This window comes from Haliaeetus leucocephalus, unplaced genomic scaffold (assembly GCF_000737465.1).
Source record: "Haliaeetus leucocephalus isolate CR32 unplaced genomic scaffold, Haliaeetus_leucocephalus-4.0 Scaffold151, whole genome shotgun sequence".
Lineage (NCBI taxonomy): Eukaryota > Metazoa > Chordata > Aves > Accipitriformes > Accipitridae > Haliaeetus > Haliaeetus leucocephalus.
In genome coordinates, this window is record NW_010972587.1 from 10,478,627 (window position 1) to 10,491,361 (window position 12,735).

General features: G+C 35.2%; 1 protein-coding gene across 1 annotated transcript in view; it reads right to left on the reverse strand.

Annotated features, from left to right (window-relative positions):
* Nucleotides 1-12,712, reverse strand: part of CEP290 (centrosomal protein 290kDa) — a 54,919-nt gene extending 42,207 nt beyond the window's left edge. The window contains exons 1-18 of the mRNA XM_010561843.1: nucleotides 12,558-12,712; nucleotides 10,370-10,426; nucleotides 9,625-9,746; nucleotides 9,407-9,484; nucleotides 8,553-8,622; nucleotides 8,314-8,360; nucleotides 7,795-7,938; nucleotides 7,532-7,585; nucleotides 6,406-6,558; nucleotides 5,849-6,031; nucleotides 5,396-5,485; nucleotides 5,198-5,320; nucleotides 3,217-3,340; nucleotides 2,508-2,680; nucleotides 1,820-1,982; nucleotides 1,075-1,175; nucleotides 895-982; nucleotides 305-417 (exon numbers count right to left, since the gene is read on the reverse strand). Of these exons, the coding sequence (XP_010560145.1) occupies nucleotides 305-417; nucleotides 895-982; nucleotides 1,075-1,175; nucleotides 1,820-1,982; nucleotides 2,508-2,680; nucleotides 3,217-3,340; nucleotides 5,198-5,320; nucleotides 5,396-5,485; nucleotides 5,849-6,031; nucleotides 6,406-6,558; nucleotides 7,532-7,585; nucleotides 7,795-7,938; nucleotides 8,314-8,360; nucleotides 8,553-8,622; nucleotides 9,407-9,484; nucleotides 9,625-9,746; nucleotides 10,370-10,403 (1,860 nt within the window). The 5' untranslated portion in view covers nucleotides 10,404-10,426; nucleotides 12,558-12,712. The remainder of the gene's footprint in view (nucleotides 1-304; nucleotides 418-894; nucleotides 983-1,074; nucleotides 1,176-1,819; nucleotides 1,983-2,507; nucleotides 2,681-3,216; nucleotides 3,341-5,197; nucleotides 5,321-5,395; nucleotides 5,486-5,848; nucleotides 6,032-6,405; nucleotides 6,559-7,531; nucleotides 7,586-7,794; nucleotides 7,939-8,313; nucleotides 8,361-8,552; nucleotides 8,623-9,406; nucleotides 9,485-9,624; nucleotides 9,747-10,369; nucleotides 10,427-12,557) is intronic.
* Between the last annotated feature and the right edge of the window lie 23 nt (nucleotides 12,713-12,735).

Genomic DNA, 12,735 nt, shown 5'->3' on the forward strand with positions numbered 1-12,735 from the left:
AGCTTTCCCATAGCCTTACTGTTTTCAGCCATATCTTTCTCTGACTTCAAAAGTCTAACTGATGCTTCTCTATCTGCAAGTGTGTTTCTCCCTTCCACGTTACACGAGCTGCTAGCCTATATTCACAAAAAATATAGAATACTCATTAGTCTCCTAAAAAAATTACAAATTATTTCTTGATTTTTTAAAAGTAGTTAATAAAAGCACCTGGAGAAATATTTGAACAGACATTTACAAAATAACATTATTTTTATTTTGAAAGAGAAATACAATAAATGTTTATGAACTTGCTTTATGAACCTACCTTTGCTTTTACTTCAGCAATATCATGTCTGTTCAAGAAATCCAACTTCCTCTTATTCGTTCCCTTCTCTTCAGTAAAGCTATCAGTTATCTGCACATCACCAGCACCCAAGCCTAATTGCAAGTAAATATACAAGTAAAAAATTATTATGAACTTTTAATTGGTCTCCAAGCAAAAGAATATATGCCATTTAGTATATCTGAGTTCTAGTTTTCTACCTGCAAAGTAAGGAGCTGTAAACCTTTCCCTTTGAGCACATTATTCTTCCCTGGGTGGCACAGAATTGAAATTTTAAGATTTTTGAAACACATACATTATATAGATTTACTGGAAGTCATGGCAAGATCATCCTGCAAGCCAAGAACTGCAAGCCAATGACACAACTCTCAGTGATGCATTACTAGCCATCACAAGTCAAAAAGCTACTGGGCTGTAAAACTACAGAACATAAAACCACTCACCTCTTCCTACAGATTCAATGAAATGTATTTAGCCTTGTAATTTAAACAACGAGTAAATATAACAGAGCTATATTAATAAGAATAGACAGCATGTTTTTGAAAGGACAGTTTATAATAAAAAAACCCTACCTATTGTTGCAACACTTCTTCCTTTCTCCTGAGCCAACTTACGAATCTGTTTTTTCAGTTCAATTCTTTCCTCTTCTAGTCTTTCAATCTGCATATTATTATGCACAGATCAGTATTTCATTTTGTTCAAATACATTTTTATTATGTAGCTCTTACACAAACCCAGGATTTTTCACTTGCCTCTTGCAAAAGAATCTGATTTTCAGCTCTATATTGCTGCTGCTTTAGGGCTTTGCTGTTTCTGAGTTCACTTAAATCAATCATTGTCCTTGCCTCAAGACCTAAAACACAGTATATGCTGTATAATTATTCATTAAGGAGGAACATTAATGTTAGTAATTGTTAGAATGCAGTTAATTTAAATAAGAACATAGTCAAGTAGAATTAAAAAAATATGTTGATAGTTGAATATATGTATGTATTCCTTTATATGTATACACATCTTATACTCCCTGTATAATAATACCAGAAGAAAGCATAGTTTTACTTCAGTTACTCAAAAACCAAAATGCAATAAAATGCCACCTAAAATTAACTGTATTTATGTTTAGATTCTTTTATGTAAAAATAAGCCTGTCCAAAGTTTTCTCTGTGTTTTTCAGACTAGCATTACAACCTCAGTATCTTATGGTTTCCAAATACCCTATTATGAAATTAAGCAGTGTACAGTCAAAGAGGAATCAAAATTAAAAAAGCACTACAAAACCTATTCTCCTACGTTCTTTAGTCAAAAAAATCTGTAAGCCAAGTTAGGCAAGTACATTCATGCAGTTTGTCCTAACTAACTAAAACTACTTGCAAATATTAGCAGAATATACAAAATTATTTCCAAGTAGTTATTTGGTATAGTAAAAGATTTCCATGATATAATGTTATTTCAACTCTTACACAACAAATAATTGAAAACGTAACGGATATAGCATACCTAAGCGCCCTCTGAGTTCTTCATTTTCATCAAGAAAATCATTTATTTTAAGTTCAAGTTTATTGACTTCCTTAATTAATGTTTCGATCTCATGATCTCGTATTTTGATTTGCTTTTTTAAATCTTTTATTTCGGCAACAGCCTCTTCCAAACCATATATTCCCTGTAAAAACCCAAATGGAATTAAAAACAAAACAATGAACAGAAGATGTAAGAAAATAAATTATGAATCTGTCTTTCATCATTACACAGATAAGGAAAATGCTTGGCAACCTGTATCACTCTTCTGCACTATGCTTAGTGAAAAAGGTTACTGAATAAAAATCAGATCCCACAGATCTGTCTTTTGACTACAGGAGAGCAGTCTCTGCTTATTTCAAAATTTAGTCCTCTTACTACATGATCCTTCGAAGAATTTTATCTTGAGTGTTCAATTACCGTTCAATGGACTTCAGAAGCCCATATGAATATGTTAAAACTGACAACTTGTAAAAATTGTTAAGTATGGCTAACAAGTTGCATGCAATGACCACTAAATGTTACTATGAAAGAAAATTTAAAAAACAAAACAGCATCAGAAGTCACTCATTTAATTTGTAATCACAACACAGTTAACAAAAAATGGAAGGACAAAATGATCTCCTAAAAATATGGTCAAATACCCTGTCCACTCTGACAAATTGTTTACCAGTTCATAGCTTCTCATTCGTTTCAGAGCCTCAACGAGCTCTTTGTCCTTTTCTCTAGCATCTGCTTCTGCTAATTCTGCTGATTTCTCAGCCTCCTTAGTTCTCTCTTCTAGTATCTTTAACTTTTCTTGCATATCCCCAATACGATTCTGCTGAGCAAGAGATGAGTGACCTGGAAAGAAAAACCTTGATCTGTTTACAATTCAACTGGGAATTCTTGCTGTCAGCCATTAAGCAAGAAACAAACACTTCAGATTATGTTATAAAGGAGACCTTAATTTTCCGCTCTTTTTAATTAAGTAATTACAAAAGACTACATATAAGAGCTTTTTTTTCTCCCCAGTTGCTCACTCAAACAATATTTATAAGTGCATGGAAGGGACATCAGAATTTATTCTGAATTGCATGCTACTACTCATTTGCAATTCTTGATAGAGCTGAGACCTTGCATGTTATACTCTAACCCTTGAAGACCAGGTATAGTTTTACTAGGCACTTATTACCCATAAAGCCCACCAAAGTACTGTGAATAAATTTAAACTCTTCATGAATGTTCAGTAAATGGAAATGAACAAAAGCAATTAGAGACTAATATTACTCAAATACTGCAAATATTTTTCTGTATTTCTAGAGAATAAAGACTGCACAGTAAACTTGTGGTTTCTTACTTTCCTTTCCATAAACATTAAAATAAAACAGTCATGTTACCTCTATCTTTTTGGAGATCATTCTTTAATTCCTCAATAACAAATGCATTTTGTTCCATTTCTTTGGTATACTGTTCAACTTGATCAGTAAGCAATCTTATCTGGGCATCTCGCTCTTGCATACCCTACACACAGAAAAACCCAGAAACTCCATTAAAGAATTCTTCTTCACTGACAGGCAAGCTACCAATATAGAACACCACACAGTAAATGAAGAAATTAAAAGTATCTAATACAACACAATTTATAGAACATCAAATATACTGTACTTACAATATAGAGTTCAGATATTATCTAGAAGTTGGGTATATAAAGGCAAAGCAGGAAAAATAAAAGAAAGAGTAAAAATAAAGCATTCAAAGACACACAAAAAAGTAGTATTTTACTATATCAATTTTATATGGAACGGTTCTCTAAGAGTTCGCCAATATATGATGAAAAGTTTCAGATGATACAGTTTTCTTACAGCTTCCTCATAAAAAATTGCCAGTGGGAACCGAGAGATACAAGTTCAAGATTGGGAAGACTAACAATCCATCATACATGACACCTGTACTGCAGACTGCCTTTCAGCAAATCATCCAACTTTTAAAAATTCATATCACACCTTGTTTTGCATGCATATACAACCATAAGTACACAGAGACTGCAAAAGTGACTTCTATTGATATTGTACTATTTCTGTGCTTATATGTGAACTTTAGAAATATCACGGACAGCTTAATGTTATTTTTTCTGTGACAAAAGAAAAAAAAGATAAAAAAGAGACTTGCAAAAAAATTACAGGAAGTAATTATAATGTAAAAATCTCAAGAGTTGCTGACCTTACTTTATACCAATATCATGAAAAACTAAAGCTCAGGCTTTCTTAGGGGACAAATATAACCACATTTCAAATCTAAAGGTAAAGAGCTTAGCAAAGCTGTAAGAAGCGAAACATAACCCCTCAGAATGTAAACATAAACCGAACTATAACAAGCTCAGTCCATTTTGAGTTAAAACACAGTGCAATAACTTGATTTAACTTTTAAATGTCTGCTTTAAAAATATGCTTATTTCCACAAAACTGTTGAAAATGTCATGCTAATGACGGTTATCCATAAAAGCAACTCCTGCAGCCATCTAGTCAGCTAAAACCAGACTCTACAACTACTTATCAAAGTTACTTTCAGCTGCTGCCTTCTTATGATCATCAGAGGCTGATTTGTACTTCAGTTTTGTTTTTCTTCTCCTGAGAGGCTATCTGTTCCTAGTTTTGGAAGACTGCAGAAATACACCTCACCATACTGCTCAGACTACAAGGGCCCAACATGTAACACAAATGTCATGACACATATACTTAAAAAACTTGAAGCAAGGCAGGAAATCATCCTGGTATACAGCATGCTTTCCATAATGCATATTTTAGGCTTCCTAATGGGACACATATTTATTTATTTATTCTTTTCATGTTTTTCAATAAAGTGGGGAAATTCAAAATCATAAAAGAACCATGTAATTTTGCGTGAATATGAGACATACTTCAATTCAGCTAGCTCTATCATGGGCTGAACCACAGACTTAATGTATGGCATCAGGTGAGACAAAGGAACACAGAAAATTAAACACTAGGTAAGACTCTTCCTTTACTAACAAAGTTAGAGGACAGAAACTAAGCTATAATTTAAAAACATTAAATTATGGATGCTTAGATGTTAAAGCAATCACTCTACTGATAGCTAGAAAAGATAAATATGAAAGTAACAGAACCAAATACCAACAGCATCCATGCCAACAGTTCATACATGCAGCAAGAGAAGTTTCCTTTGTGCACTATTAAGCTAATTTTGTAGTGGAATGAATCGACCTGTCTCATAATTCTCAAGCATAAGTAATACATATTGTGGTATTTGTAAACTGTGAAAGGCTAAATAATTATTTGGTCACTAGCATATTCAGTGAATGGTAATTTCTATCTGTGTAATTTCTCACATAGACTGTACCTGCTGAAGGGCCAGTATATTGCTTTTGTCTACATCAAGTTGGGCCATTTGCACTTTCTCTTTCATGTTAAACAACATTTGCTGATACTCTAGGAGTTCATCATCTTTTGAAGCTAAGATTTTCTGAAAAGAAGATAAAATACCATCAGAACACTTGAAATAATTCCTAAAAATAATAAAAAAGTATTAAAAAAGTACCTTCCATTCCTCCACTTTTGCATTTACAGCTGCCATGAGTGGATCATCCTCCTCATTCTTTGCTTTCAGCTGGTCTGAAAGCTCCTGAACCTAGAAATGCCATTTGGATGAACATCGTATCACAAAAAATGCTTTGCTTAAGCAATGTGTATGTACAAACACACTACATCAAGCACATACAATTTAAACAGATTAGCATTACAGCAGCAAGGGAAGGTCATGACTCTTAAGAACAGTATGACTAACATTTTGTACAAAAAAATTTTGTGATCTGCAGTCAAGTTTTAAAATTTGCACCAAATTTAAAGACCACACTACTTTTAGGGAGTGTTATTTCAATAGACCATGTTTTTAACTGGATATGTTGAATGTTTTTTAATTAAAGCCAAAATATGAAAATACACTATAAAGCTAAAAAAAAAATTACATTCAATAATATGAGTCAGTTCTTACTTGAAATTTGTACTGTTCTTTCTCTTTTCTTAACTGATCCATAACAATATCAGATTGTTGCACAATTAGTTTCATTCTGTTATATTCATCTGTCATCTTCTCCATTTCTAGCACTGATTCCTCAAGATTCTTCCTCATTTCTTGGTTTTGAATGTCTAATTTCTCATTAGTTTCAGTCAAATTCTGCAAAATCAAAGAAAAAGTCACTTTTAAAAAGAGCACATCTTAATACCTGAATAAGCAGTAATTGATAGCTACCTTAAACGCAAGACTTGAAAGTCTTACATAAAATTAGCACAGAAAAGAGTATTTCACCTCTAGATCATCAATTTCAACAAATCCTCACAGCAAATAAAAGACACATCTCCCATTGCCAGTAACTTCATTACCTCACCTCTGCCAGATTCACAGATGCTGAGAATATGCATCACAGAACCCAACTGCATTACGAATTCCCTTACTCCACATGACTTGATCTGTAAATTGATGTAGCTTTGTGAAAAACACTATTGCCAGTAATAGCCTAATAAATATTCAACAGTATGCATAGACTTTACCTGAATTTCATCCAAATACTGGACAAGCTCAAAGTTCTTTTTGGATAACTGCGATCTGTAATCAGAATCCTCTCCTCTTCGTAACAGAATTGTTTCCTTTTGAGACTCTATTTGCCTCTGATAGTCAACTACATCCTGACGCAATTGTTCATTCTGCAGAGAGAGCAATCCAAGCTTAAATCTGTTTTGAAGAGTTGAAGACAAAGTTGCTGCTTTTCTAGCAATCTAACACAACAAGCTAAGACAGTCAAAACCTGTCCAAATTCCTACACTCTGCTTTTAAAAAAAGAAAAAACTTAGAAGCCTCACCTTTTTCTTTATGCATTTTTTCTTCGGATTAAAAAGGAGAGAACAAGACCAAGAGAACAAAGCACGAAACATATTAGAAATTATCTTTGCTTTAGGAAGACTAAATAGGAATCAACATAGAGACAAAATAAAATAGTTTTTTCTAGATACCCGTGCTTGCATGTACATGCATACACACACATACGTAAAAGGGCATTCTGAGGAATGATTCTCAAGGTTTCCCCCCAGGACATTAATTTAACTTTTGCTGTCTGTTTTATTCTCTCAGAGGCCAAGATTACAGGTATTAAAAGCTCTAAAACATGCATTTTTTTCTAAAAACAGCTAGAAAAAAATGTTTGACAAGAATGATTAAAAAAAAAATCCTAATAATAAAGAATGTTAACTCTACTTTTGCATTTACTGTTATAGTAACTTTTGGCTTTTTATAATTTTATTTTAACCAATCAGACAATCTTAGCAAAGGCAGCAAGCATAAACCACATCCTTTCTAATATCCACCAAATCTACTTGTTAATAGTATTTAAGAAAAATACTAAAAATTCAAAACACAAAATCCAGACAAAATTAATGTACTATGTAAATTCAAATGTAGACACCTCCTGACCTCAATTAACTAAGTTTCATTGGAGCAGACATACTATGTATTTGCTAAATGTGATTAAAATTCCATATTCTCTTTGTACCAGTAACCAGGAAACATTCTAAAACAGAATTAAACATCATGCCACTCCAAAGATTATAAATACGGAAAGCTAATAATGTATTTACACATAAAGTTAAAAATACAGTAAATCAGCAGTAATTCTTTACTAACCTCTCTCCTTAATCTGATGTTTTCATTTTCAGCATCTTCATTTCGAAGAGCAAGCTAGAACGAGATGGAAAACCTTTATACGTATCACTAACAACACAAACTATGAAAACAAAGAACTCCAGAAACAAAACAGAAAACAAATGCACAGCAGCCCTATTTAATCAGTGGGGTTTTTTTAATTTCAGAAGCTCTTTTCAGAACAGCGACTTTTCAAAAGATGTGCCACACCAGCTTTCAGAGATGTCAGGCTAGGTCCTTCTTACCTGTTCGTTCACTTTCTTCTCTTTTTCCAATTCTTTTTCTGTATCTGTTAACTGTCTCTCTTTTTGTTCTAATTGTTTTTCCAGTTGGCGGATCTCATCACGCAAAAAACGAGTATCACGACCACCAGCAGATCTTTGTGCCGTCTTAAGAGCATTAAAATAACATTATAAATATAGTACAGTTCTTCAAAATAGAAAGAACTAAAAAACCAAAGCTGATGCTAAGACTAACATTCCTAATGTTCACAAACAGCAACAGGAAGGGCTCACTAGCTTCTTTCAACAAAACCCAGAAATCTCTAAAAATAAATGGGATTAATTCAAGCATAAAAACATTCATTGTACATACAGCTCTTTGCAAACCTGATGCTTGTGAATATTCAAAAGCCAATACAAAATATTAGCTAAAATGTAGGGCTATTACATCTCTTTACTAGATTAGAATACTAGTCTAAAAATCCTCATTTAAAAAAAAACACCAAACAGGACTCTATAAACTAACAAAATTTTAAAACATACCTCTAATTCATTTTGAAGTTTCATCACCTTTGTTTTAAACTGATTTTCTGTTAAAACAGAACAGATATAGTGAATTACCCAACAAGGTAAAAGTACATAAAACAACAATATTTGGCTTCACTGAAGCAATTGACTTCAGAGCAGTTGGTATTTTATTCAGTTCCCTAAACTTAAAAAAAAAACAATTAAAAAATACATTTAACAAATCATTCAGGAACAGCATAAAAAGGCTTGCTTACCACATTTGGCTTGCTCTTCCCCAGCTTTTTCAACTTCTTCTAGTGCCAGCTCTACCTCTTGAGCTTTCATCTGGGAAAAAAAGTATAGTAAACAAAGAAGAAATATTTACTACTAACAGAAATTAAAAGATTTTCCATAGACCTCATGTTTAAAGTGATGAAAACATTTACAAAAGAATATCGATTTTCTCTCTTTAAACAAATGAAGCCACTCCCATTTTTCCCCATACTGACAATTAAGAAGTTCAGATTGTTGAAATAACTTCTTTAGTAATTTATTCCACAGGGCTACCTAAACAATCAAAAGCATACTGCTTAGAATTAAAAAACAGTAAAAAAGCCTCTCTAAAACCAATGTACTAACCTATGCTGCTGTTATTTCTTGCTTTCAGTACATTTATGAGTAAATACAGGAAAGTATAATAGATTTATAGGATCAGTTTTAGGATGGCAGTGTTTCTTCATTCACGGTGACATTTTTATTTACTCTAAAACATCAACCTACCACAAAAACTTCTATTAAAATTAAAATCGTTACCAATAACTTAAAACATCTAATGAATTTTTGAGATATTTATTTGTATTTTCCATCTATAAAACTAAGGTTCCTTAACTATACAACTATGTTAGGCCTATTCACTTCCAGCTGCTACATGCCACAATCCCAACAGCTGCAAGCAGATACTCTGATGTAAGCACACATTTGGCATATAAATGCTCTTAGGAGCAACCAGTGTTTTCAATGCAGGAATAGGAAAAGAAAAAAAAAAAAACGAGAGTAATGATGTTTTCATTTAAACAAAAAATAAACAAATGCATTTGCAGAATTGTAGAAAGTGAGGATTAATACAAACCTTTAATAGCGACTGAGTGATTTTAAAAAGATGTATCAGCTGTTCCTGAGTTTGAGTTTTTAAGTCTTTCCCATCAACCTGAGGAAAGAGACAACAATGTTTTTATACAAACATCAACGAAATCCACAAAATAAATCATTTATGTATGCGAAGAACCAGAGACAGTTTAGGGAAGAATGTATAACAAAACTCTCATGTTCTGTTTTCCCCTTGAATACCTTGGACATGCTTTCCAGCAATCTTTCCGCTAGTTCCTCTTCATGAGGCAGAGCATCTGGATCAACTTTCATAAGCTTCTTCCAATCTAAAATGGGTGCCATATTGAATTTATAATTTTTTCCTGGAACAAAAATTAAAATAACAATTATCAGACATTATCAGTGCCAATCAATTTTATGTCAAATGATTTAAAGGAGGCTGGCCACTATACCACACAAGGTGTTTCTAATAATGGTTATCGATTTTGTAACATTGATAAACAATGTGTTCACATTTTGGTCTCCTGCAAACAAGATGACTATAGTAAAACTGTTTTTTCTTTAAGTTAAAATTTACATCATGCATACTCAATGAATTTCTGACACTAACAGTGAAGATCAGGACACATGTGAAACCTCTATTTTAACTTTAATATCACTATTTTCCTCCCCACCTCTCAATGCAGTATTTTTATGTTAACAATCAAATACAATCAGATGTCCTTTGAACCAGCCCCTGTAGGATAAACATCTCTGTAGAGTCACAAAATCATTATTTCTAATATTTAAAACACAACCAACACCTGCTTTAGTTTGATACTATGAATATCCACGTCTTGACACTAATTTCTAAGATATTAAACTCTTGTATTAAATATCCTTTCCTTTTGATTAGAATATTTGAGTTGATAAAGGATGGTAAACAGCCTGGAAACTGACAAAAATCTGGTCAGAAAGTGGTGCAAAGTTTTGTTCTGCTGCTTACCTACTGGTTGCTGTGGGCCACAGTGACTTCTCATATACCTGAAAGTCAATGCCGTATCTGAAAAGGCAGAAGGGATTGGAAGTCTTGGATTATTCTATTCTCTGGAGCTGTCTCTAGCCTTTATTATCAATATTTCAAAAAAATAGTTTCTGCCAAGTTTAAAACAGAACATTTTTTAATCTACTTATTGCCCTGCCTTATGAACATGGCACAAATAGTTAAGAAAATTAAGAAAGAAATAAAACTAACTAGAATACTAAATTCATTACTATTCAAAAAAACTAATGACACAGCAGGGATACATATTTTATAGGAAAAAAAAATAAAGCTCAATCAATAACTGTAACAATGGTCTATGCTAAGCATGGTATTTTGAGATCTGTTCCATCATGCACCCTCTTCATCATTCAGCAGTTTAAAGACTCAACAACTGCAACTTCCTTCCTTATTGGAAGGCTGAACTGGTATTACTTCCCCCCAAAATATGCCTAAGCAGTCTGAAAGAAGAGCTCTAAGACTTTGAAATCCAGCTGTATGCTTAAGGGAGGACAAAAATCAACCTTCCCCCATCTTTTCTGAATACGTGAACTACTTAAGAGGTCCCCTGTATTTACCATTTCTTCAGTGTTTGCTAAATGCTTTAGAAAACATGCATTCCATATAATACATGACTTCATAAGAATGACATCATACATACATTTTTGCTTTTCTGCTTTGTCATAGTGAAGGAAAATATGAGAAAACCACATGCAGGCACGTACTGATCTTGGTACTCCTACTTCTTCAGTTAATTGAATACTACTTGATTTCATTAACATACTTAAGGGTTGTTTTTTTTAAAACATATTAACTTTTTTCTTAAACAATGAGATGTAGGAATTATGGGTATGAAATGCCCAACAATCAAAACTATTCTGAAAGCAAATACACAACCTTACTACTGTCAATCTTTCCCTACCTTCCATCTTCCAAATCTCTTTTTCTCTTAACTTATAAAACAACATCTTAAGAAAGTATCAGTCCTAAAATTTTACCTAAAAGGAGAGATATCTGTACATAAAGAAAATAATCCAACTTCTTGGGAGACCAGCTGTAGTAAGGTGCAGAGGGCACAACCTAAGCATATAGTATGTTCCACAGTATGTACATACTTAAGGACAATAAGAGAGAACTCATTTAATTGAAGAGTTTTCCATCATAAAGTTTAGCTGGTCCCTTGCCCTCAACTAGAACCTGTGCTTTTAGTTGACAGATGATCTGTGTGGTGAAACACTGAAGTGTGAAATAGATCTGCATTTGACATTAGTTATCACAAGATTTTCTTGACTTACTCAAGGACTCAAACATACATAAAACGGCCAGATGTTACAAAGTTCAGCAAGATGTTTTCAGATAGAAAAGGTGGTCTGGCAGGCACGTTCAAATACTGTCAGAACAAAAATAACGTCCTGCACTGCCTACAGGAAAGAAGCCATGTAGAGAGGCAGCTAAGCTACCATGATGACACCTTATCATCACAGTGAAATTAAGCATCAGTAGGAACAGCTGTTCGTCTTCCATGAAGGCGTGTATAACGTGCAGCACATCGTCACCCATACTTGAGCAAGAGCAAACACCAAGAAGCAGCAGAGTCATGCGGGAGGTGCGCTCTGCTAACTCCCTACCAGGACTAACCCGGCTTAAGCTACTTCAGATTGTCAAACTACATTACCCAGACTAGCTCTCACCCATCCACTAGCTCCACAGAGCGCCGGCTCTTAAAACCACAAAGCCCCAACCGAAACAGGATCTTGCGCGGGGTTCCTATTTTCTTCCAATTTGTATAACCCAGCCCCGGGAACGATACGGTGACAGACCGCGATCCCTCCGGGAGACAGTTTTGCCTCCTGACTCTGCTGAACTAATTAACAAACCGCCTTCTTTCGCGCCCGCCTTCACAACGGGGCCCGGCTGAGGCGGCAGGCGAGAGCGGACACAGCGGGCTGTCACCTCCTCCGGGCACCGACGCCGGTTCCCGGCCGCCTCCGCCTGTCACCCGCGGCCCTCCCGCACCACCGGAGCGGTCCCGGCCCGCCCGTCCACGGCGCTCCCCGGCGGATCGCGGGCCGCTCCGGCCGGCGGCAGCGCAGAGCGCAGCCATTTTGGCCCCCTTCCTCCTCAGAGCACCCTCCGCCGGCCCGGACCTCACCGCTCGCCGAGGAGGGCGGCGGTGGCGGAGGCCGCTGCTAGGCGACGCCATCCAACTCCCCCGCCGGCTCCGCTCCTGGGGACCCGGATGCTCGTAGGCGCGGGGAAAGTCAACGCTCCGCCGGCACGACGGGCCGCAGCCCGGGCGCTCCCAATCCCGAGGTATTGCACGGCGGTGC